General features: G+C 41.9%; 1 protein-coding gene across 2 annotated transcripts in view; it reads left to right on the top strand.

Annotated features, from left to right (window-relative positions):
* Positions 1–27,379, top strand: part of Cubn (cubilin) — a 209,521-nt gene that overhangs the window by 96,310 nt on the left and 85,832 nt on the right. For both annotated transcript variants that reach the window (XM_021648484.1, XM_021648485.1), the window contains exons 29-33: positions 3,012–3,193; positions 8,186–8,360; positions 9,622–9,791; positions 24,260–24,419; positions 26,189–26,302. In XM_021648484.1, coding sequence (XP_021504159.1) covers positions 3,012–3,193; positions 8,186–8,360; positions 9,622–9,791; positions 24,260–24,419; positions 26,189–26,302 — 801 coding nt within the window. The remainder of the gene's footprint in view (positions 1–3,011; positions 3,194–8,185; positions 8,361–9,621; positions 9,792–24,259; positions 24,420–26,188; positions 26,303–27,379) is intronic.

The raw sequence follows: 27,379 nt of genomic DNA on the forward strand, positions 1-27,379 counted from the left end.
AGGGCACAAATTATAATGATTATGGAATGAAGTAAAACTAGAGAACCAGAAAATAGTTTAGCTTGCCATGGTTTGGACCTTCCCTAAAATCTCAGCTTTTTTATTTTTATTTTTTTTTAAATAGTTCCCATCAAACCCACCCTGCCAAGAGTGAAACTCCACTCCTTAATCTTACCCAGCCCCTTCCAGCTCTTCCTTCTCTTCTTTTCTGGCTGTTGCTGAACTTGCTTACTTCTAAAGATAGCTAGAAGTTCTTTTCATGAAACAACCCTTCTAAAATTGTTTCTGTTCTATCTGTTATAAGCCATGAATTCTTAAATTCCTACAGAAAACAAAATAAGGCTCTTCAGGCTTTTGGTGCTAGTGTGTTTTAAATAAAAATAAGCTTCAATAAAACAAACCAGAGGTAAAACAGCGAACTCTAGCAGAAGCACAAAGAGGCCATTTTATGTGATAGAAGTAAGTTGACCTGAGCAATGAGCACATTCCAAGGCATTACAGAACAAAGAGTTTGTGTTTTTAGGTTATAGGAAGTCTATTATATTATGAATCAGTATTCAGTTAAGTATGTGAGCCTTCTCATTTTGTTGTGTTTAACATTTGTTTTTGCTATAGTTACTGGTTTTACAATACTTTGGCTATTGGGCTTTGTACGATCAACTGCTGAGGAAGCAGAGCATAGAATGTGAGGGTTCCCTGGAAGCTGGCTTCCCAGTTCTTTTCCTCCAGCATTAGTAGGCTTTAGCCACATTTGTTCCATCCCAGCACCTCTCCTGGCAATTGGCTTACAGAGTACAGTGTTAGGAAAACTGAAAAGATGAAAAGATGACAATTTAAATGATCCTGGGCACAGGAGGATAACCTAAAACATCTTGACTCTGATTATATTTGGCTTAAAGACAGGAGATCCTTTTTGTACTTTTGTGGTGCAATTTAAAAATTCGTATCTTGTTTTAGACAAAACAAAAACAATATTAGGTGAGTTCTTTCATGGACAAATTTTTAAATTATTTATCAAAAATAAACAGACTTAGCAACAGCTTTCAACCCTTTCTTGTTCAGAGAACTGTAGAGCAGTGTGCTTCCTGCTGATAAGGTAAATACTTCCTTTCAGCTGATGACTAGTGTTTGGAGGAAAATAAAAATCAAATAGATTATCAGTCCCTGGTGAAGGCTCTGTAAAGATCGACTGTTTAAAACTGGAAAAACATAGAGTTGCTTCAAAGCGCTATTGTAGTCCAGGTCGGCTGGTGTCTGTGACATTAACATATGAGACAGTGGCAGATTTGCCTCAAAGTCAATGAAAAAATTTTGCTCTGCTTCCTTTATCCAGGTTGCTGTGGTGATTCTTTGTTTAGTCAGGGAGCAGAGCAGCCATGAGGGTCATGTCCAGCGCTGTCATTACAGCACTACAGCACTGTCAGGCTGGCTTGGCCAGCAGGCTTACAGGAGTCAGCACGGGACTAGAGATGCAGAGTGGGGGTGTCAGAATAAGTGAGGATTTTCCAGAGAGGAATTCCCTACGTGACCTGGACTCACAGATCATCTCTAAAGGAAGCCTCATATACCATTCTTGCTTACCTCATATTGTTGCTAGGAATTTCAAACAAGATCATGTGCTTATTAAAATCACTTTGAAAACTAAACCAACGTATACATATAACTGTTTTTAAAGTCCTACAACTTAATGAATGACCAATTCTGCATCTTTTTTTCTAATGACAGCTTAATTTTTAGCCCTATCTTTACTCCTAGCCCCATGTTTGTTTGTTTGGTTTTTTTTTGGTTGGGTTTTGTAGTGTAAACTCTTTCCAAGAGACAATAGATAGTACAAGCAATTACCTCTTTCCCAAAATCTTACTTTGGCTCTTTTATTGACCCACACAATAACTCTGTGAGTTAGGGACCAAGGCCTGGCAGCCTGAAAATTCTGGAGAGTAAATTACTTATCTGTTAAAGTATCATAGCGAGTATTGGAGGGCATTTTGTCTTATGTCACAACCCACATTTAGACCATAAAATAGGATGCTTCTGAAAATATTGATTCTAACATGCTAATTAAACAGTTCTGAATCCTGTTCTTTCCAGGAGAGCCTTTGACGAAGTGGATACAAGGAGACATGTCACTGTGCCACTAAGTTTGAAACTCTGGAAAGTTTTTATTCATTGTACCCTTGTTCTCTCATGATTTGACATTTTAATCAGATTCTCCAATTTAACCAGATTCTCCATTTAGAGCCCTGGAGTGCCTTTTCTAAGTCATCTTTCATGCATTTTAGTTACAAATATCTATACACCAAAACCTTCCTATTTCTTCTATATTTGTTACTCACTCAACCGCAAATGCAACATGATCATACAGAGGGCATTGGTGGTCTGAATACCACCTCCCATGCTATCTCTATGTAACTGTTGGTTGTCATACCCTCTATCATCTTCAGCTTTCCCTTTCTAACCCTCCCTCTGTCTTCCTCTTAGGTCTTTTCACCTAAAGCAAATGAAGAACATCTAGATGTGGTAGGAATAAGAACTCAGGATTATTATCAGAAAAAAAAAAACACAATAAATTTTTATCTAAATTTTTTTGTTGTTTTGTTTTTTGAGACAAGGTTTCTCTGTGTAGCCCTGGCTGTCCTGGACTTGCTTTGTAGCCCAGGCTGGCCTTGAACTCACAGAGATCCACCTGCCTTTGCCTCCTGAGTGCTGGGATCACAGGTGTGCTCCACTGCACCTGGCTATGTTTATCTAAATTTAATAAGTGATTTTCTCTCTCTTATACTTTCTCTAGAGGATTCTAGCCAGGGCCCTATGCATCCTAAGCCTGTATTCTACTACTTGGCTACATCCCACACACTTCTTACTGCTTTATAGTGGCAAAATTTAAACTTTGTTGTAACTTTCTTCCTATAGGAGGCATTGCACATTCTCTGTCACCTTTGGCGAGATGAAGATTTAAATGTGTTCTGGTCACTGTTGCCACTTTGCACTAACTGGGTTTTCTTGTTCAACAGGTTGTGGAGGAGAGATGTCTGGAGCCATGGGCTCCTTCAGCAGCCCTGGGTACCCTAGCAGCTATCCTAGCAACAAGGAGTGTATCTGGAACATCCGAGTGGCCCCAGGGAGTAGCATTCAGCTCACCATCCATGACTTTGATGTGGAATACCATTCAACCTGCAATTTTGATGCCCTGGAGGTAGGGAGTCAATTTTTTTCCAGTATATTACAAATCCAGGGTTAAAACTGGAGCGATCCCCACGTTTTTCCAGTGGCTAACCCTGTTCTCTTCTTAGACATTCTATCAAATATCTCCTCTTACTGGATATTCTTAGTAGACATATGGGGTTAATATACTAGTTAGATTCTTTTCTAGTGGTGCCAGGAGGCCGCGGCTGGGGGTGGTTCACTAGGAGAGTGTGGCTAGCAGCATTGGGGAAAATAGGAGCAAAGAAGAGGGAAGGAAGGGAAGAGCTAGTGGAAAGAAGGAGCCCAGTGGTTTGGGGCCTTTTTCGGGATGGATAGGAGGCTGATTCACTGGTCCCTGTTGATAAAACAAACAAACAAACAAACAAACAAAACAAAACAAAAAACAGACAAAAACAAACAAACAAACAAACAAAACTTGCTTGAGTTCTTTTACAGCCCACAGTTCTACTTCCTTGTGAGGAATCTTCCTTGGAGTAAGTGTTCCGCTTTTGGAAGACAGTGGGAAGACGGCCCCTACTGCCCACATGTTGAGCATTGCCTTCCCATCTGCAGCTGCTGCCTGGGGTGGGCCAGGGTGCCACAGCTGCAGCTGCTGCAGAGGGCTGCTTGTTAAAAGTCACTTAGTGTGACCATTATCTTCAAAAAGGCCTTTGTAGAGAACTTCCCAAAGCTACTCCAAGAGTTCTCTCAGAAAGTTGAGACAACCTTTGGGAACTTTGGGCCTTAGAGTTTATTATAACTAACTTGGACCTAGCAGCAAGATTGAATGGTTTCTAAGTACACACAAATTCCCCATCACCTGAGCTATGGGGACTACTGTTTTGCTTCATCCTACAGCTAATAGCATGCAGCCTCCAAGGGTTTGGATGTTGGGTTTGTTCTATTTTCCCCTGTATTCATAGGGCCAAGAACATGACAGAGAGTGAGCCCCTGATGTTTGTGAGTAAACAAAGGTACCCAAATCTCTCACCAACACATGGTGATGATGCAAATTGGGTTCACAGTGACTGAACACAACCATATTCTCACCGGGATGTGAATAGCCACATGAAGTAAGAGGAGGAGCTGTCCATATATTACAGTTGTCAAAATTAAGGCTCAAGTTCATGGGGCTTTCTGTGACCACCTGGATGATGGCCGTTTCAGGCATGAATGGCAGTTTCATGTGTCCCAGGCAAAGTGGACCAGAGATGCATGATTATAAATCGACATGGAGACAGTTATTAAGAAAGAGAAATGAGAGTGGGCTAATGAGCTGAGAGAAAAGCATGCCCTTGCAAGTGCTGATACCCAGGACTTGTTGCCTTCGTAGGTCATGTACACAGCCCACTCTCCTCCCACATGTGTCTACCCTGAGCTTTCCTTGGGCATGCTGTCTTATATACTGCTATGTGGGGAAGAATTCCAAGGCTTTCTATGCCAACTCTTTCTTCTATATGTTAATCTTCGTGTAGTTTTCTATATGCTCCAATGAGCACTCTCTTCCACAAATGGAAGGCCTATGAAATGAACTCAGTCACCCCTCATTGCTCTATGGAAACCCAGATAAAATGAGATATGGGAGAGGATTGAAAATAGTAGAGTACTTTATAGAAAATGTTAATCCTTAACATTTACTTGGTACAAAGAAATGGGGTTCCCAAGTTGTCCCATAATGGTGGGTACAGTCACCAGGAAATACATTCAGCACCCCAGTTCCATTTGCAAGGAGACAGTAGTAAGAGGGAGGGAGTCAGAGCCAAAGCTGGGAGGTCTTATGTCTAATTCATAGCCTTCTCTATGGCAGTACTGCTATTAAGACATGACTCCATCTTATGAGAAGAATGGTGTTTAACAGAGAACAAGGCACCTTCCAAAATTCACCCTTACAGCTTGAAGAGAAAGCACCAATACTTACCCATGGGATGCTGAAGTGACCCCTCTATCAACAAGGATACTACTTGGTTGCATAAAACCCATAATACTTACAAAAGGCTGGCAGCCAATTCTCTGTAGCAAAGTGCACGGTTCCAGGTTCCAAGCCCTTCATTTTCATATTCCAGAATACATGTGATTGCTGCCCACTTGGCAAAATGTAAATGACTTCATTGTGCTTTGGGTCTTGTCACACCCATTACATGAGAAAGCGGAGACAAGGTCTGTTCTCTGCAAGCAGCCTCAGGAGCAGAGGAACAAAATCAGATACTCCGGTCAGCAAGCAGCACTGTTAGGGGTAGGTGGCCCTATGCCAGCTAAGAATGTCTGTGAGAGGGGTTGCTGCCTGCTTGGGTATATGTTTATTAGAACAAGCTGACAGTTCTCTGGGCTCCCAAGTTTTATTAAGAGCACAGTTTGAGGGAATATGTCAAGATTCCAAAGTCTGTAAAGACTGACCGCTTGGCCTTTCCTCCACAAACCTTTTTTCATTTCTCTGCCGGTGCTTAGCTTAGGTGGAAAGATGTGTACTGAGTTGGTGTTAATATCAGCATGAAGAGGTTGGTTTTTATGTTTTTTTTCTTTCCTTGGTCACTGATAATATGTTGACAGTAGGTTTCTAAATCTGTTATTGGAATAAATGTGTACTCCAGAAACAAGGCTAACTTTGTCAACTTGCACACTCACTTTTCCTATCCTGCTGAGCATAGCCAAATAGGACTGACTGTCACTGGACAATGGACTTTCTGAAATCTACCACATTTTACCAGGAGCCATTTCTTTCCTTAAAGAGCCACTGTCCAGAAAGTGGCCAGTTACACAGAGCAGCCGTGTAGCGACTCATAACCCCGGAATGCTGACTTGATCTTCAAATTAAATGGAGCTAACAGAGCAGAAAGCAATGTTCAGAACAGATTAACACTGCAGGCTTTGAAATACTCTCCATCCTGAGTATTTGCTAAAAACACACTTTAATCTCTGATCACCATACCATTTCTCCCCGCCCCCCCACAGGGTTTAGTCACAAGCTGGAGTGGAATGAATCACCCCCTGAAATTCTTTCCATCCTTTCCCACTCTGACCATGGGCAGCCAGTTTTATTTATGGGCACCAAAAAATCACCATTCTGTTGTTTTGGTTATGGAAATCCCAGGCTGATTTTATTTCAGTCTCCAAGAAAGCTCTGTGCAGAGCCTGGATCAGCGTCCAGGAGAGGAAATCCCTGCCTTGGTACAATAAAACAAGACAATTGCTTGGTTGTGGTCACTTAGCACAGCCAGGGCCGCTCAGCAATGTTCATTTGTGATCTTAGCCCAGCTCCAGGGGAGGCAAAGAATGTCAGAAGTAGCAGTGTTTATTCCTGTGGAGGCTGCTAGGCCTAGCCAACTCAAACCCATTATGTTTGCCATCTCAAGGGGATGCATGAACAGGGAAAACAAAGATTATTTTGCCAATTTGTAGGTCTCTTTGTCAGCAGTTAGCGCCAGCATGGCCTTCTCTGGAAATACTTGCTGGCTGTTGCTCTCCTCTGATTAGGAGCACATGCTGCTGGCTGCATGTGCTGGGGACTGCATCCTGGGCAGAGGTCGGAATGAGAGACATGGGACAGAGGCTCTTGAGATAAGCTTCCAATTCACCTGAATGTATGTGGAAAGGGACAAAGGAGGCTCTTCCTGAAGCCTTGCTTTTCATGGTATTTTCAAGGCCTCACAAACAGTAAACATCAGCTCCTCCTAATGAAAATAAGCCTAGAGCATTTTTTGCCTGCTTCATTCCTTTGCAATTACTGTTCTTGTGCTCAGCCCTCTGGGAAACAGCAGTTTCTTTTACTTTAATTCCTGCCTGGCTGTGTGTGTGGGGGGGATTACTCAGACAAAGAAATCATTATAGATTCAAGTCATGTACTCCTCCTCCAAAGTGGGTTTCTTGTTCTCACTGTCTCCCCAGGGAACTCTTGAGTGAATTCCCTTATCATCCAGTTGCGGTTTTGAGGGTTTGAGAGTGAGCAAGGAAGGGAGGGCATTAGGGAGGGGCAGAAGGAAAGAGGCCCAGCTTGAAGAGATGAGGGGCTGCTGCCTATTGAGGCATCACCCAGAGCTGAGTTCCTGGCTTTGGTCCGGGGTACTGTGAAGGACTCAGATATGAATATATTTGAAAACTATCACCCAAAGTGGTCTGAATTCTACAGAGCAACTTTGATAATACCTTGAAGATGGGAGTAGGGGTGTCAGTATCTAAAGTCTTACTTCTCTTCACCTCTAATCCCATGCACACTTGAGATAAGTGAGTTCTACTGGAGTAGAGCCAACTAAAGGAAAACTCTTCTTGTACTATGTGCCACTGAGTTGAGAGATCTAAGTCAGACACAGAGTTGGGCAAATGTGGAGGTGCCCAAGGGGGTTGTAGCCATGTGGGACAGACTTGGAGGGTTTTTACCTCGGAGGTTAGGAGATCCTGGCCAGGCTCCTCAGGGCAGGCGCAGGAGAATGCATGTCACTCCTGTGAGGTCTGGAATACACTTTTGCAGGTTGTATTTTGACTTCCTCTGAAGAAGAAACCTGTTATATTTGATTCCTTGTCTTAAAAAATATTCAGTTTTCAGGGTAGATAGAATTTCCTTAATATGTAATTAGAAAATCAATAGCCTTCAGTAAACTCAATGTTCATAAGATTTCTCCTGAGATTTACAAAATTTAGAAAATCAGTCTTTATACTGTATTATATGCAATGTCTCTGTCAGAGAGAGCAAGAATTCCCAGACATATGAGAAAGAAGAAAGCAAAAGATAGGGAAGATTCTAAAATAAGCTATGTGCTCTACTTTACTTTCCCATCTGATGAAGCAAACAGGTATTGTGTGGGTGACTGAAATTATGTGTTCCAAAGGCAGAGGGAGTGCCTGCAAACCCTCAGTTCAAGTTCATAGTTCATCCCACCCAGGGAGACTGAGTACAATAATCTCTAATCATAATAGATTCCAAGAGTTGGTTGCAAAAAGGAGCTCAAGAAGGAGCTGAAATGCCTGAATGTGTCTTTTAACTGAAGTCTTTTTCTTGTGCCCTTGTTAGATCTACACAGGTCTTGATTTTCACTCTCCAAGAATAGCCCAATTGTGTTCCCGATCAGCATCAGTGAACCCCATGCAGGTCTCCAGCACTGGAAATGAACTAGCAATCCGCTTTAAAACGGACAGGTCTTTAAATGGGAGAGGTTTCAATGCCTCATGGCAAGCAGTCCCTGGAGGTAAGTGAATATGTGGAGGCATTCTGAAAGCATTTGAGCCAAATGAAGCCTAGCTGAGACTTACAAAATTATTGGAAGAAGGCATGAAAGTTATACCCTGATGACCTTGTGAGTAGCCAGTATTACTTTGACGTATGGTAGGGTTTAACTTTTCAAGGATATAAATAGGTCAGTGTATATAGAGCATAGTTGAGGTGTTTGGAGAGATTTGTTTGCATGACAAGTTTCTATTCTCCAGGTCACATCATGCTGTAGAGTAGACTTTGGATTCTTAGCAAATGTGAAAAAAAAAAGCATTAAATTTGCGAAATCCAAAATTATTACTGTTGTGATAGTGATTTTCTGCCCAAGATCTTAGGTCATCAAAATAAGTTGCATGTTGCAGCTTTTTTAAATTACACATACATCAAAGCGTTTTAGTAGACACTCATGATTGCTGAGGTTAGTGGTGTTTGTGGAATGGTTACTTTTTTAGCTAACGAGGATTATCCCGTTTAATCTTTACACTGTACACTGTGAGAGAAGTCTCTTGTATTGGGAAGTCTCTTGTATACCCTCATCTTACAAGCATGGAAAGAAAGCCTGGAGAACTCAGCGACTTGCCCAAGATCCCATGACTGGATGCTAGTGCAGAGAAGTGGCTCAAGGCCAAGTCAAGCCACCTCCTTAATGACATTAAGTGAAACCTCTTCAAGTGAATTGCATATTAATTGATATGCATAGTATTCAGATTAGCAATTCCATTGCTGAAATTTTCTGTCAGTTGTTTGTATTTTCATAAACTGTCAAAACAATGGTTTACGTATATAGACCATGCTGACCTCAAACTTTCCATGTCTAATAATAGATAACTTTGAGTTTCTGACCTTCTTGCCTCCATCTTAGGAATCCTGGGGTTATAGGATGCATGGCTGTGCACAGTTTAGGCAACCCGGGTTTTTATGTATGCTAGGCAAGCATTCTATCATGTGAATGGTACCCTCCTCTCACATTATTATTTTAATTAACTTTTGGCACCAAAATAACTTTTGGTAAATAAAATACGGATACTATTTTATTAGTATTATCCATGTTCCCACATTTATGTTGAGATGAATGAGTGAATATGGATATTTGGTTCTTTAAAGTTGTTAGCATGGAACTGATACAATAGTCAAGCCAAGCAGGATACTGATCCCCTGTGGTTAGTATCATTACTTACATTTCCTTTTTTTTATAACAGAGGTTTCTCTCATGGCTGAACCTTGTTTCCTACTTCCAGGTTGTGGTGGGATTTTACAGATTCCCAGAGGAGAGATTCATTCTCCAAATTACCCCAATAGCTACAGAGATAACACTGAGTGTTCTTGGCTCATTCAAGTTGAAAAACATCACCGTGTTCTCCTGAACATTACTGACTTTGACCTTGAAGCCACAGATTCTTGTATTACGGTAAGTGACTCAAATTTCAAACCTTGTTACCACTGCAGTAGGAGCTTTGAGGGTGTGCTTGTTAGTTAGGGATGTTTTTTCCATGTCAGGTCACAGGAGAGCCAATTCCTAGCAACCTCAAACATAAGGCCACTGGTTTTTTGTTTAAAATCTGATCAGGAGGTGGTTGATACAGAGGTTTGTGTAGCAGCTGCATGGTTGCTCTAGCACTTTTAGCTTTTATTTTAATTTCTGCTTCATATCAAGAAATAGCTTCACTAGTCCTATCTCAGTTCATTATCTGGAAAAAGGAGGAAAGGACTGTGTGTGTGTGTGTGTGTGTGTGTGTGTGTGTGCCTGTACACAAGCATGTGTGTGTTTGATTTCTACAAAGGCCTCCTTATTGGCATGGCTGGCCACAAACCAGATCTTGGAAGCCATAGAAGGACGCTCACAACTAGTTTAGATAGATTATCATTAAACTTCTGCAATCCCCAGAGTGTTTTACTTTTCTTTTGATCAGAACTTTTCAGTTTGCTCTTCAAACCAATCAGTTCTCTGATAGGACCAAACAGGCTGGAAGGTTGGGGTACAAAGGGATGCAGCTATTAGTGGGTTTAATGATAAGGTGATTTTGTCACTATCAACAGCAAAAGTTTCAGACTTGAAATTAATACTTTGTAGTTAATGTAAGAATGATGTTTTCTTTATTTTGTAATTTAAAAAGGTTTCTTTACTGGTTTTCCAGCAAAAGATTTTCCATGTTTCATTTATTTATAGATATTTCATTCTACTATAAACCAGGCTTTCTTGGTTAATGGATCTTCCTATAACAGTTTTCTGACAGTTCCTGACACGTACTCTAACTGGCTAGCTTCTTTTGTATTTGACTCGGGAAAATCCAAGAGTTTTTTTCCATGGTTCAAAAGTCTAAAGGTGTACATTTTAAGTGTTATTTTACAAGGCTGGGTCATTAGAAAAAGCTTACCTGACTTATGACTATATACCCCTCCCCTAAACAGCCTAAGTGGCCAGGATTTTATGTGGAGGACATTCATTCTCTTAAATGCTAATTTGGACTAACACTTCTGAAAAAAATATTTAAAAGTTGGATGACATTTAAAAACATCTTTCTAAATGCAGCCAAGTCTCATTTAATATGGGAGAGAAGTGTGAACACAGTATTTGAAACAGTTTTTGCCTATAAGGGAAAAGGTCGACCATTCTTCTGGGGCTTCTGAAGCAGAGGAAAGTGAGCCCAGGGTGCAATTAGGTGAAGGTTCTGGAAAATACAAAACATATCTTAAGTAAAATGAAGATGCAATGACATCTACAGCAACTGCCTCCCACTTGAAGTCATCTGAGTGTCCCCACAGATCTCAAGATACAAGATAAAAGGAACAAATCTTTTATTATGTTTAGGTACGGGCAATTGGAAAAAACAATCTAGATCCTTCTAAAAGGGGAGAGAGAATCATCCATGTATGTTTTCATGTGCAATAGTCAGCAGCTTGTCACAGGCAATCATCTATTTGACAAGATGCTATTACTTAAATGAGACTCAGCAGAACAACAGACAACAACAAATTTGCTGGCATGCCCAATACCGAGGCCACCAGACACATGATTACTAAGCTCCTGAAGATAAAAATCAAGCTAATATATTTCAATAAAGAATTACAGACTATAAAAAGCCACAGTACAACTATTAAAAAAGAGCCAATTGAAAATTTTAGAATAAAAAAAAACCTACATAGTATCTAAACTGAAGACTCCAGAAGGTTTGAGAAAATTAGATTAAGGTGAAGTTAAAAATAATGAACTGGAAGATAAGGGAGAATAGTGAACATGAAGAAAAGCATAGGTGAACACAAAGATTCAAATAAAGAAGTGGGGTTAAAGCATGTTAGAGATTCATTGCAAAGAATCCCAGAAAGAGGAGAGAAGAGAAAAAACAAAAGTAATATTTAGAGAGCTAATGATTAACACTTCTGAAATTTAGTAAAGAACTAATTTTAGAAAAGTTACTAAATTCACAAGCAGAATAAATAGGCATATTTACTTAAGAGAAGCTTAAAGTGAGGGGTGGAGTGGGGAAAAGACTGTCTTTCAGAATGTTGCAGACTAAATGCTGACTTTATAGCAATTAGAAGCAAGCAAACAACCAAAAGGCAAATGGAGTTATATGTTCTGGGTAAAGAAAGAAACCCTACAGGCTTATAATATTTCTCGTTTTTGTTTGTTTGTTTGTTTGTTGTGTCACAACAGGGTTTGTCTGTGTAGCCCTGGCTGTCCTGGACTCTCCTGGTAGAACATGCTGGCTATACATTTCTTTACAAACAAAATAGAAATACATAAGAAGGATCTGTGATAGAAGTTTGGATGGACTAGAAGCCTCCTGCCTACCCACAGACCAAAGCAGCAGGCATTTCTCCACCGCTCCCTCCTCCCTTAGCACCCACAGTGTAGCTGAGTGGAGACACAATTCCTCCTCCCTCCATTCCGTGATCCCCAGCTCAACTTACAGGGTGATAAGGTCAAAACCCAGGTTAGAGGCACACCTAGTTTGGGTGTGCTTTTCCTTCCTGTGCTCATGAAGTGATTTTTCCATGGACCTCGGGGACAAATACACAGACAAAAATTTCTGCTAAGTATTGACATATCTCCATGCACAGCAGGACTTGGCTTAACCTAAACCATGGCAGGAGAGATGGAGCAAGAGGAAGTGAGACCTCAGGCAGGACCTCATCAGAGGGTGGAGGTGGGCAAGTAAACTGGCAGACAAGTGCTGGGTGGGATTCAGCTTGGCAGGTCATCAAAACACAAATGTGATCATCCGAACCTGTTATCAGTATGGAACAGCTGGAGCAGCCTGGTCAGTGGGCAGCACGCAGAGAGGCAGGCACCCTGAAAACTCTAGAGTCATGATACAAAAGGTGAACTGCACCATCACTGGGTCGCCATAGTGCGTTGGCCCAGAGTTTAGCGTTTTGATAAGATGAACCTGGGTATACCCCAGAGGTGGTCATTACCAGCTGTGCTGCTTGGGAAGAGCATTCAGCTTTTGTCTCATGAATTGGAATAGGCTAATAAGGGGCTTATGCCACCTTTTTTTTTCTTTAAACCCGTTTTAATATTTTTTCTTTTTATGTTAATTACAGTTTATTCATTTTGTATCCCAGCTGTAGCGCCTTCCCTCATCCCTCATTCCCTCCTAGACCCACCCTCCCTCCCTCCTCTCCTCCCTGCCCCTCCCCAAGTCCACGGATAGGGGAGGTCCTCCTCCCCTTCCATCTGACCCTAGCCTATCAGGTCTCATCAGGACTGGCTGCATTGTCTTCTTCTGTGGCCTGGCAAGGCTGCTCCCCCTTCAGGGGGAGGTGATCAAAGAGCCAGCCACTGAGTTCTTGTCAGAGACAGTCCCTGTTCCTATTATTAGGGAACCCACTTGGACATTGAGCCTCCATGAGCTACGTCTGTGCAGGTGTTCTAGGTTATCTCCATGCATGGTCCTTGGTTGGAGTATCATTCTCAGAAAAGATCCCCTCCCTGGGCCCAGATCTCTTGGTTCTGTTTCTCTCCTGTAGAGCTCCCGTCCTTTCCAGGTCTTTCTATCTCCTCCTTCTTTCATAAGATTCCCTGTACTCTGTCCAAAGTTTGATTTGTTGTTGGGTTATTTGTGAACATGTGGAAGACGTGCTTGCTGTCAAAGAGATGCTTTTTATCTGTGGCCTTCAGCATGCTTCTGTTATTGATGGAACATGGGGTTTCAGCCGGGGCATGTTCAACGAGCAGGAGAAGGGGCAGCATGGAAAACTGGGAGGACTCTTGGGCTGAGGAGCAAGCTAAGAGGCTCTTCATCTCTGACACTGGGCCTGACACTCCTGAGCTGCAGAAGTTCATGAATCTTCCTAATGGAATTGCACCTGGCACTTGGTGCACTCAGAGCTGAGCACACTGCTATTTGACTCATTTGGTCCTGGAAGCCAGGGAAGCCTTCACACTGGAGGTGGCATTTAAGTGACAGAGAACATGCAGTGAGGCAAGGGGCTATAGAGGCTGCCAGAGAAGGATGGATGGGAAAATAGCTCATGGACTTTAGAACAGGATGGGCAAGCTTTGTGCCTGGAGTATAGACAGGTGTTAAGAAGCATGGAGACCAAAGCCAACAGAAGCCATCTGAGTCCAATGCTTTTCTGGGCCTTGGTTAAAAAGAAAGAAAGAAAAAAGTCCCACAGAATTGTCTTATAGGTAGGAAAATGTCCATGAACATTTTCCAGATAATAGAAGGATAACTTACTCAGAGCTGTATTTTGCAATGAGCAGTGTAAAGAATAAGTTGGCAGAAAGAGAAAGAGTTTCAATAAAGACTGTTGAGGATCTGTGGGAAATGCTTAAGTGGTTAAGCCTTATTGTGGGCAGTTGTCTTGAGAAAGGAAAGAAGGGGCCATTCATACTGAAGGCCTTTTATGATAACAAAGAGAAAGGCCTGTGGGCCAACTACATGCTGAAAGGCGGGTAGTTGACAGACGGTGCCGTAACTATCTGTGTAAAGAGCAGGTACATGACAATGCCATCATCTGAATAAAGAGCTAAGATGGGTTTGATTTGTTTACGTGTCTACTGTTTAAAAATGCCATGCAACTGATTTGGTATGAAAAGATTTATTGTACAGAGATGGGGAAAGACAGAGAGGCAGACAGACAGAGACAGAAACAGAGGGAGAGCATAGAAGAGAGAAAGCAGGATGGGTGAGGCACCCCAGGGAGATAGTCAGAGAGGAGGAGAGAAACTGAGGTAGAGAGAACAAGAGAGGAGAGAGAAATGAGAGCCAGGGATCCTTTCATCCCCAGGGGCCCCAGTGGCCACTACAAATGATGACATCACAGGTTGCTAAGCAACCTAGAGGTAGGCTGCCTATATGCTAACAGCTAGCCTATAGAGTTTAGAGTCTGAGTTCAGTGCTCAAGGTGGGAGTCTTAGTTGGGGGGATATATATGTGTGTGTGTGTGTGTATTTATGTATACATGTATATGTATTTTTACTTGGGTAGTTCTTGAAGTCACAGGAGTACTAATGGTCACTTTCAGGAGGACCATGTAAAATCTTAGGGAGTCATGCCACCAATCAAGGGGCAAAGAAAAGCTGCGAGAAGAACGAGAGAGTGGTCACAGAGACAGCTAGAGTGAAGCTGAACACCCAGAGTGTGTGAACAGAGGTGTCCCGCCCTGCGGAAATGACAGTGCACTAAGATGGTTGGTCGCTGGCTGGTGTGGGTGGTTGCCGGAAGACGCTAGGTTACGGCAGGCTAGGAAGTGCAGAACTTCTTCACCCTCACTCTCAACATCGTCGTGCTCTGCTCTATGGTTGAGTTACCCGGCTCACATGTTCTTGCCACCGGGGGGTGAAGCCTCTCCACCCCCGGCTTTTCTATTACAATAAACTCACGTGGCTGTGAAGCCATCAGTGGAGTCAAGCCCTCCCACCCTTCAGTTGTCTCTGTCGAGGTGTTCTGCCACTGACACAGAATTCACTAACTTAGTAACCCTGGTGGGTCTTGTAATTGTATATTTTTATAATGAGAAATTAGAACACATGGCTTAATTGTTTTTTTTTTCTGGTATATGCATTTATGTTCTTAGGGGCAAAACTGTGTATAAGCTATGTCATCTTTTCTTACATGATTTAGAAACTTCTTTCACAACGACATAGTATGAAAAAGGTATACAGGTAAATTGGGATGGAGATCTGCTGGGCACAGTTTCCACGCACACTCAATTATTGGGACAGGAGGTCTGAAGAGGTTTGGAACCAGGCAATGCTCTGGTGAGGCTGGAAGCCGGGCTCGAAATCCAGTCAGCTCTCCAGGGATTCGTGAAGGCCAGCATCGACACTCCAGCCATTTATCTGTATGACCAGATGAAGACTGGATGTGAAATGTACTCCAGTGGCCAATATCTTACATAATCAACTCTGTAGCTTAAGCTCAGACAAAGCCAGTCATTCATCTCAGAGACTCCAAAGTTAATCCCTTGGTCCTGTTGCTTAGCCAGAGCCATTAGCAAGGGGAAACTAACAGCAGCAAATGATGCTTTCAGTAACGGTTGCGTTCAGGGCATTTTTAGTGAAGAGTGCATGCATCACTGATATCATAGCAAACTGTGCTTAAATGGGACAAGTCATCCTGTTTTTGTAGAAGATGTAGTAATTGGGACAATTATAGTGGAAATACCAGCAGTCATAGGGTAACAAAGACAGAATGCTAAAGTCAGAACATAATTACAAATCATTTAGTATTATCTCTTTAAAAATCTCCTTTAAAAAGAGAGATGCTAATAGTCTTGGTCAAGGTGCAGTACACACTGATATAGGTCCAGTCCTGAAAGGAAACCCTTACCATACTCCCTAAAGTAAGAATATGTACTTTGATAAAATATAAAAATTGACTTTATTTCTGGTGAACCTAGTCCTGAATTATCACTGAAAGAAAAGAAAATGTTTTAAATTTAAATATGAAGTAGAAAATGTCCTTGGTTAGAAGTCAGGAGGTCTAGGTGCTATGAATTGACTGACTGATTGTTCATTCATTCATTCATTCATTCATTCAGTGTTAGGTGCTGATTATGTGCAGCCACTGCTAGGTGATTGATGTTGGATGTGTCCTCCCCTGCCCCCTCTCTTTCTCTGCATAACCTGAGGATCTTAGCTTGTTAAGGGGTCTGGGAACCTAGGAAGCTAGAGAAGAGCATCCAGTTTGAACCTTCATTTGTGAGTAGGAAGTGGGGTGTTACAATGGATTGTAAAGACGGTATCATGTCACAGTCTGACACACAGGACCTGTCAGGTTCAGTCTCTGGAGTGCAAGTATGCTGGGGTTTGAGGAGCTGTCTCATTTCACTGTGTATACAGGTATGCTGGGGTTTGAGGAGCTGTCTCATTTCACTGTGTATACAGGTATGCTGGGGTTTGAGGAGCTGTCTCATTTCACTGTGTATACAGGTATGCTGGGGTTTGAGGAGCTGTCTCATTTCACTGTGTATACAGGTATGCTGGGGTTTGAGGAGCTGTCTCATTTCACTGTGTATACAGGTATGCTGGGGTTTGAGGAGCTGTCTCATTTCACTGTGTATACAGGTATGCTGGGGTTTGAGTGAGCCCGCAGATAGCTCCACCCTGGAGCACGAGGAAGGAAAGGCCGACTTCAGCATGCAGAGGAAACGATAAAAATTAAAAATAGAGCCGTCAGCCAAATTAAACCTTCCCTCCTTTAGTGGTTTCTGTCAGGTGTTCTATCACTGTGATGCACAATCAGCTAAGGTAATAAAGTAATAAGCACTGTCCATCTTCTTTCCTATAACTCGCAGAGGTCTGTACCCAAAGGCAGCGATCTGATGCCTGGATTTCTCCTAAGAGCCACACTGTGAATAAATGAGTGGATGAGTCCTTGCCATCTGCACTCCTGCAGGAATTAGTTGCATTTTAAGATTTGCAGAGGACACCTGCAGGGTTGTGCTACAATCAGCTTGCTCCTGACGCTGTTATTGACATAGGACCTCATTATTTTGGGCTGCATGAAGATTTACAAAACATGGCACAGGTGTATTTTCTAGAATTTCATTCTGTTATAATGAAAAGGGAGGGAGACCATTTTATTTAAAAATTTCTATCAGAATATTGAGAGTCCCACACAGAAACACGAATTGGGTTTCAGCAAATTTGGTAGCATGTCTGTGTTTCCCTGCTCACTCGCTTTCCAGCCTCGTGTTAATTCTCCTCTGGCTTTAAGGAATGATATTTCATGAGCATTTCATGTTAGGCAGTAGTAGGAGCAACTGGTTAAGAGTGGCTTTGTATGGTCAGCAGGGGAAAGTGGCTCCATTACGTTTTCCTTCCTGAAGGCTAAGTGTTAAAGTGACCTCCAACTGCCAGTTTAATTGCTTCATTAGAATTTCTCTTCTGAGCCTTAGATGCTGTGGGTCTGCAAGTTCTTATTGATCTGGGAGAAAATGGTTGGGCTCAGTGTGAGAGGGAGGAGGAAGGATGGAGATGGGGTGGGGCATGGAGAAGGGAGGGCAGCTGAGGGGCACCCAAGGCCCCTGGAAGCTGACCTCCATCTCCAGCAGCCTCTTTGCTCAGCGCAATGGAATGTCTGCCTTGTGAGAATCAGCACAGAAAAAAAGCTAGCAGAGCCCAGGCCCATCCTGCCTCTTCTTTGCAGGGAGTATACAGTCAGGCAAACAGAGCTGGAGCCAGAGGAGGCAAGCAAGCCCTAAATGGTTCAGGTTTTGTTTGTTTATTTCCTTAAGCTTTTGCTGCCTATCTAAGTGAAGGGAAGCCAAGTGTCTAATATAAACTGAAACAACCCAGATCTCCCAGCCTCACTCCAAGGCAGCAGAGCCTGTTCACATTATCTGCTCACAACATCCAACGTGCAACAGGACAGACACCTATTACACCCATAATTTGTATTATTAATATTTTGCGATGCAGCCCATGATATGTTTGTTTTTAAAACAGCCATTTCCCAAAATGAGCCAAAGGAAAGCAAGAATAACAACAGAAAACTGGAGCTTCAGAGAGGGAAACAGCCTTCTTTAAATATTCACTGTTTTACAAATGAATCCAGGACAGACCTCTTCTCCCTCTCCCTTCCTCCTTCTGCCCTCCCTATTCTTTCTCCCCTTTCCTTTTATATCCCTTCTCCTCTTCCTTCTTTATCCTATCAGACATTTTAGTTTACACTGAGCTCTTGAGCAGTCAATCCTTAACATGTTTGTTTTGTGACTTGCTGTGATACCCTGCTTAGTCATTTCCATGTCCATGCCAAATGAATCTCCAGCAGCTATGCCAAAGAAAAAGGAGGGAGTTGAACTGAAGCCACAGCTCGCAGTTTGTGGGCCAGGGTATTTATTGTGTTCATGTTGGCTCAGAGTCTCTTTAAATGCTTCCTGCTTGGGGGATCTTGAAGTCACTGCTTGCAAACAGTGCACGTTTTTACATCGCATAGTCTTATAAAAATGTGAAGACTGAATGGGATAGCATAGAACAACAACATAGGAGCAGGAGTCCTGACCTGAGATTTAGCTTGGTTTTCCATTTCAGAATGATGTACTGGGAAATATCACTGATGAGGAAGCCCATGCTTCCTTCCTCTCTCCCCTCAAGAAAAGTCACTGCAAGGAATCATGTTTCCACATCCTTCACTGACTACATTTATGACTCTCTAACAGAGTGGACATTACCCCAAGAGACTCCCCTCTTTGTCATTTAATACTTCCTCTATCTTGGAGACAAATTTGAAGCTGGGAATTCCATTAACAACTATGCCACTATATATATCATGTTAAAGTGGTTCATGAGTTCTCTGTTCTCAAGGTTGACATTGTAACTTGATTTTGTATAAACTAATGACATGACCATTCCACAGTATGGGGAGGTTTTATTGTGCATCAGAGAGAGAGAGAGAGAAAGAAAATATCCCAAGACATCTGGAAGAGTCCAGAGCAGGGAGAGAAAGAAGTAGATTGAACAGGGCCAGCAGACTGGACATGGCCAGGGCTATCTGTGAAGGCATAGTGAGAATAGGCCTAGAATGTGTGAATAGCCATGTTATAAGGGGACTGGACACTGGCATAGAAGGATTGAAATGTAGGACAAGTACGTGTGAGTAGAGACTAAGGGAGCCTGCAGACTAGCGTGAAGCTTCATCATGCTGAGAAGTGACAGAGAGATACATTAGCCTGATATCCATTTGTTGCTTTTGCTGAGAAATGACTTCTTTGGGAAAAGAGGAATCGGCTTCACAAGTTCCTGAAGAACGCTAGTATTTAACTTCCAGAAATCCACTAATATTCTAAGGGGAGCTCATTTCTGGATATTTGTAGTACCTTTTGGAGTTTGGGGAAATTGGAGTTTCCTTACAACCTGACAGATATGAATTAGTTCTCTTACCTCCTAAGTATATTACCCTTACCCATGTTTCTTTCAGCTTGTTAAGATTTAAAGCACTTGAAGCAAAGACATGAGTTGCCAGACAGAGTTAAAATTTAGTAAAGAGCAAACACCAGGGGGCCAAATGAGAGGAGAGGGTGTGCTAGGCCAGAGACCTGCAATTAAGCCTGACAGAGGAAAACAGACAGTTACTAGTACACAGAGGTCCAAGAGCACAACCAGGTTTAGCAGTCAGGGACAGAAATTTTAGGTTTATTTATTAGCCTACACACTGGGCTGTTTGTTAAACACCTTGATGAATTAGCCACACCGAGAATGCTATGCCTGTTCAGTGGAATGGAATGCATGAAAGACGCCAAACCCTGTGAAATCCACAGAAGCCCAACACACGGCTTTCTAAAATGTCCCTTATTAGTCAGGAGTCTCTAAAAGGAACAAAGTAGATGGCTTCGCCAGTGAGAAAAGGACAAGCAGATGAAAAAGCAAAAGCTTCCTTCTTCCTTGTTCTTTTGTGTGAGCTTCTACCAGAGGAAGGACCTGATTATGAGAGAGTCCCCGGACCTCAAGTGATCCAACCAAGAAAACCCCCCTCACAGCTGTGCCCAGATGTTTGGGTTTTAATTAATTCCAGATGAAGTAAAGTTGACAACCAAGATCAGCCATAGTAGCCCCCAATCATGATGCTTCATTGCAGTCCTATAGAATCAGGAAGCTCCAACGATTATCTTTCTGAAAGGTCATGGGGATCTCATGGAGCTTTACAGAATTATGCTCTTTTAATATCTGAGCTAAATTAAAGAAATTTAATCTTACCTTTCCCCTTGGTTCTAATGACAACCAGTAAGATGCCAAGAAGACATCTGTGCTAGCAGTGACTATTTGATTCTAAGTCACTTATATTTTCTAAGTCTTTAAATTTTCTAAGCTATAAAATGAGGCCCTAAGAAGAACTAACTTAAATTTTAAGATTTATGTTTTATTTTCAGTCTTTAATGTATCATCCTTGCAAAATCAACATTTTAAAATACATTTTTATGTATTAATTTTGTGGACATGTGTATGCATATGGAGGTCAGAAGACAATTTGTTAGAGCCACGTCTCTCCTTCCATCATGTGATTGGATCTCAGGATTCAAACACAGGCCATCAGGCTTGTCTGCAGGTATCTTTACCTGCTGAGCCACTTCACCAGCCCCCACCTAACACATTTTGTCATGCTACAATTATTTTGCTATTTCCTAGGAGATTTGCAAATAAGGAAACAAAAAGTATAGCACCACAAATGGAAATAAAGCCACACACTTACAACATTCCCAGTTTCTCTTCGTGGAAAGCTCAACCTATGAGATTTAGAAAGCAAAATATGTGTCGCTGCCGAAATTGAAATTCATTTTGCCCTGCAGTCATGGGCTTTGGGCCATAAGTGCTGGCTGATATTTCCATCAGGTGGTCATGAGCCTCTTAATCACTCCAGGATCCTGATCAGAGCAGAGCAAGTACTCTAGGCCGCAGCACTGGCATCCATATCAGTCACGTGCTCTTTGGATCGCAAGCGTAGCCACCAGTGACTGCTTATCTCTGTCTGATGTAGTCTACAAACCTGTAGGGCTGTTCAGCTTTCCCTTTGTATTTGGCTTTACACTTTAGAGACAGCACATGGCAAAATGGCCGTTGTGTGGAGACTGAATTGAAAGATGACTCAAAGTCAAGACAGAAAAAAGTGATCAAGAAAAAAATCCAAATACTAAGGCACCCAGAGGAGGCCTCCAGGCATGAGGAGAAGAGACAGAATCAAAAGATACATCAGAGAAAATTGACAGCATACTGGTGTGCTGGGTTGGGAGATAGAGGAGAGATGTAAAGCATTTTGTCATAAAGACTCACGCTATTTAATAGCTATCTGTTACACATGAGAAGTCTCTTAATTCTTTTTACTCATTTTGTTCTCTCTGTGATAAATACTAATATCACCATTTCACAAAATATGTGGAACAGCAATGATTAGGAAGCACAGGAAGGGGAGCGACTTGTCCCCCAAGACAGAAAACATTACCTCCATTACTGTGGTTCCACAATGATGCTTATAAAGATGTGTTGCTAAGTGAAGTCATATTTCCCCTGAAAGAAATTCTGCTATCAACATTTCCATAGCTCATATAGTTCATTAATTGTGAATATTTACACTAGCACATTATGTTTGGTAAAGTAAAAGATTCTTGTTACATTTTTTCGGATTGCCATTCTGCAAGACTCTGAACATAGAGGCCCTCCTCCTAGAACTGTAAATGTCATCAGGAAGGGATGTCAGGCTCTCACTTGAATGATTTTTTTCCTAATGCCACTTGATATATGTATTAACCTGGCAATGGTTGACATTTACTCAAATTTCATGATATTGAAATGTCAAACATGAAACTTCCTAATCCGTTAGCTCAGTTCCTGCTTCTGGCTAGGGCTCATTGTGTGAAAAGGGCTGACACTTCACAAGAAGTCCTGTATCCAACATATTCTGGGGTGTGGGAGAAGCCCAGAGCCTTTCTCTCCGATCCTTCTCCCTTCTCATACAGGGCCAGAGAAGGGCACCCGAGAGCTGAGTGTATAGAGTTGGCTACGCCCTGTGACTGCACCCCTACCATTCACCTCTGGGGGCAGAATACAGAAAACTTGCAGCCACAGGGACCTCACGGCAGCCACCCTTCACCTCTCTCCCTGTGAGAACCTTCTTATTCTTGGGTCTACTTTGTTCTAATAATCCACCTCATGAGGTTTTTATCTATGCTAAGCCTTCTATTCTTAGAAACTTTAAACTGACATATGCTAGACATTTATACCTCCGATAGGTAATATGTGGCTTATTAAATGTGTGCCTAAAATCTCGTGATTTTATGGCATCTCCAGGCCTTTCCTGTGGAAATGTTTACTACTTAGCTCGACCTGCCTCAGCTTCTGGAGAGCTGAGATAGTTGGAATCCATGAGCATGGTTGCTCTTTTTTCCTTTTGTAGACTCAACTTCAAAAATCGTACTTCATTAGTGTCACCTAGAAGAAAAGAGTAAGTTGAGAGTTTTGTCTTGTGTGTATACTGCTCTGGAATTTCCTACTTAAGGATCAGGTGAAAAAAATCAATTTCTAAGCCTAGTCTTGGCAGCAGACTTAAGAACTATATGTCATATGAATATATTGTACATATATCCAGTGGTGATGTAATTTGCTAACTCTGCTCTGGGAGCTGTTTTCTTGCAGCTTTTTTTCTCTCCTGACAATAACCTGCTGAGTATTGTGCTGCCCCCCCCACAGGTGTAGAGTTATACACTGGAGCATGAACAAGGTCATATCACTGAAGAAAACTGACTTGCCCTTTCTGTCACTCATCGGCTGCCAGCAGCTTCTCAGCTGGGGGTGGAGCCCCTTGAGTGCCTCCCTTATCCGTGCTGGGATATTGACTCACTAGGTGTGCACAGGTCTCACGCAGGCAAACACAACCGCGTGAGTTCATGGGCACCAAGACCCAGCATGTCCAGAAGACACTGCTTTACAGCGCTCCTCCCCATCCTCTGCCTCTACCGTCTGCACCGTCTCCCAGCTCCCGCCTCTTCTGGACAGTCTCTGAGCTTGTAGGAGAAGGTTCAACACAAATGTCCTATTTATGGCTGAGCAGAGAGTAAGGGACTGGTTGAAATTATAGTACTGAAAATCATATTTTCAATTGGCTAGAAAAATATAATTTAATTTTCAGTCAATTTTTGTTGAATTAATATCATTTTTAAGTTTTATTTATGGAAAGTTTAGATTTAAAGTAAATATTTAATAATAAAAGGGGTAGGGAGAAAGAAGTACTGTTCTACAGCCACGTTCACTTTGTATTTGTCACTATACAAGCCTGGTCCCTTTCTCTGAGAATTTAAATCCTATTGCCATCTTATTCATGTGCTTGCACAAATCAACTCAGGATACTCTCCCAATCCTGCTCACGTTATAGAAGACTGATTGTAGTTATCACTAGACTCCAGCTTACTTGTGAATACCTTCCTTACTTTAGATCACTGGATATTCTGTTATTTCCCCAGTCATTTTAACAAAATATAGCTGGCAAATATTTAATTTAGATACCTACACATTATATCAATCTAGCTACCCTGTTCAGCTGATATTGAACAAAATAAGAGTTTGAATTCTAGACCCCAAAATCTAGTTTTCTGACTCAATGTTACTTGTTTCCTCTTAGGAAGCAAGTATTGCCAAGCAAAGATAAGGGACTCATTTATCCCTGGCTTACACATAGAAGTGCTTAAAGACTTGTGTTACTTCCTCACCAAACAGATGAGGGAGCTGGAGCTTCACAGAGCGATGTAGAGAATTGGGTACATGGGCTATAAACTTCACTCTGCTGGCAAGAGTGGGTCAGATGTCTTTGAATTTCTAGTTTAATTTCTTAAACCAGGGTCATCTCACTCACATTATTAGAAGAACTCTGCCCTTTTTCTTGCTCATGGCAAATATGCAGTATTGAGACTGTTTTCCATCTTCCATCTTTGTAGACGTATGATGGGTCAAGTTCTGCAAACACCCGTGTTGCCAGAGTATGTGGAAGACAGCGCCCACCTAACTCCATCATCTCTACAGAAAACAGCCTCTTTGTGAGGTTCCAGTCTGGATCTTCCAGACAGAGCAGGGGCTTCCTGGCTCAGTTCAGGCAAGGCAAGTATTCTGTGGGTCACCCAACCCCTTCTTAGTGATAAAACAACACTAGGCTTCAGAAACCGTTCACAGTTTCCAACTTAATATACAAATGTTCAGATAGGGAAACTTAGAAGTATTCTACCTGTTCATATATTTTACTCATCTATTGTAAATGATGATGATGTCTTAGAATCTGTATATCTCTTAAGTGTGGTGGTTTTAGAATAATGTTTATTGATATAATGCCAGTGATACATAAAAAGGAACTAGCCACATTAATTTACCTAGCACCTATCCATGGAGGCACACAACTCTGAGACTTGTTTGCACTGTAGAGTCAGATTCCATCACCATGGAGTCTTTTTTTTTTTTCACCTTTTTGCTGAATCCCAGTTTGTTTTTTCTTAATTTGATTTTGTCCTTAATCACCACGTCTCAATTTGTTTCTCCCAAGTCTTTTCACCTTTTACCCTTCACCAGATTCTTCTCAGAGATTAATCTTTATTAAATTGTCAGACTGCAAAGGAACCTAGAGACTGGAGGGACTCTTAATTGGTTTGGACGGGGCCATAATTTTTATCTGGCTGACTCAAATCATTGAGTTCAACATATTTTTTAATTAAAAAAATGATCATGTACATATTTGTGTGTTAATGGTGCACACTACTGGGCAGAGGACAACTTATGGGTCTCAGTACTCTCCTTTACCATTTGCATCTCAGGGATTGAATTCATGTCAGCAGGCTTGATGGCAAGGCTTGACTGGCCTCACCTCAAAAACTGATTTGCCTGCTTATTCATCAAATCCCAGTTGGCATCTATATTAGTTGACTTGCAGGTATCATATTAGTAAATAGATAGAGACAATTTCTCTCAGTCTCCCAAAGGTACACAGGAGACTGTGGAGCAAGACACTGGTGTTTGTCTATCATTATCAGTGATTTCAAAGAAAAAAAACAGTATTTACTACTTTTTTATATATATTTAATATCCCTTGAATTGTTGTTCTTGTTCCTGTCTGAACTTTTGTAACAGCTTCCTCAGACTCAGCCATGCTTGCTCCATCTTCCTCCCAAATAACTTGTAGGAGACACTGATGACGTTGAGGCTCCTGGTGGCTCTCATTTTTCAGTGTGGCTTAGAAGATAAAAGCCAAGCCCCTCCAACTGTTAACCACCCTCTGAAACCTGTCCTGACCCTTTTTCAGTGCTGCTCCCAATACTACTTATGTCTCGCATGCATCAGTCAAGACTGTATAGATATGGCCTTTCTCCTCACCCTGTCTTTGCTCAGGTTGCCTACTCCTTCCACTGCTCTTCGCACCCTGGTTCAGTCCTGCCTCCTCTGGAGACTGGGACTCAACGATGCAGCATGCTCTGCTCTCCTTGGTTTCCAGAGGAGCTCCTCTGGTTAACATGCAATCACCTTTTAAAAATGGAGTGTTTTCTAGAGAAAAGAAAGTTAATTTATACACAATTTATACCGTTTATAATCTATGAGTAAACAGAGTAAGTGCATCAAAGCCAGGGTATTGGTTAGACGGTTCAGCCAATTCACATCCTTATTGTGTTTTTCGATGCCATGTCTGCACTTCCTGTAATTGAAAAGTAATATAAATATAAAGTTTTCTCATTATGTGGTGGTTTATGTGACACTTCCTTGGCAGAGAGCATCCTCTGCATGACCTGTGTAAATTAGAAGAATATATTTGTATTTTCACTAGTAATTGTTTGATGCAGTTGGTAGAAACTGAAAGTTTATGTGACATGAATGTTTGTGCTTCCCAGAGTGCGGAGGCCACATCATCACTGACTCTTCTGATACGATCTCCTCACCATTGTTCCCTGAAAAATATCCACACAATCAAAACTGTACCTGGATACTCGAAGCTCAACCTCCATGTAAGTAGAAAAAAATAAATAAATAGAAAGGAGAGGAGTCTGTGGAAGTGGTACCTGTGGGAGACAAGGCTGTGAGTGGGGTGCTCATCTGTTCAGTGGTGGGAACTCATGATTGGCCTCTTCTCCTGGAAGCTCCTGGAATGCATGGAAACAGTAACTTTGTAGGCTAGTAAGAAAACATTTCTAAACCAACTGATATTAGTTTAAAAGAAAATTTAAGGCTGGAGGTGGTAATCCTAGCACTCTGGAGGCTAAGGCAGAAGGATTGTGAGTTGGAGACCAGTCTGGGCTCAACAGTAAGTTCAGAGCTAGCCTGAGTCACATGGGGAGACCTTGTCTTTGAAAAAAAGCCAAGGGCTGGGGGAACTGAGGGTGTCGCTCAGTGAACTGAGTACCTACCTATCACCACGGAAGCCCTGGGTTTGATCCACAGCACTACATGAATGAAGAATGGTGCAACATGCTGGGAGGTGGGAAAGTCAGAAGTTCAAGGGCATCCTCTATTCAAATACAGTTGGAGGCTACTCTGGGATCAGTGAGATCCTTGATTCAAAAACAAACAAGCAAACAAAGAAACAAAGAAAAAGGATTGAGGCTGTGGCTCCAAGAACACTTATGTGCCTACAATGCACAAAACCCTGGGTTGGCCCCCTAGAATTGTTAAACAGTATTTGTATGTATCTTTGTTGTCCTGGAAGGCATGTGACATTGAGGTTATGAGAAAGTAATTAATAGAGAAAGAGCTCTTGCCATGTGTTTCTGAGCATGAATATAAGGATATTGATTGGAGAAATACCTTATAGTTGGAGGATTCAATGTCACTAGCTATTGATCACTAAAGGGGAAACTAATTGTAAGACCTGATCCTTCCTGCCATGTGAATATTTATGAAATCCTAGCTTAGGCCTACAAGCCCTTAAGAAATGCTTACTTTCTTTTCTTTTTGGAATTTTAGTTCTATTATTTGACATGATAATAGTTTGTTCACATTTTAAGTGCAGAGAAAATGAGATGGCCCTTACAGACACAGCAGAATGGCTCCAAACAGTGACCCAGGCCACATAATGAGTCCAGTTT

The sequence above is a fragment of the Meriones unguiculatus genome, chromosome 19, assembly GCF_030254825.1.
Source record: "Meriones unguiculatus strain TT.TT164.6M chromosome 19, Bangor_MerUng_6.1, whole genome shotgun sequence".
In the NCBI taxonomy this organism is placed as follows: Eukaryota; Metazoa; Chordata; class Mammalia; order Rodentia; family Muridae; genus Meriones; species Meriones unguiculatus.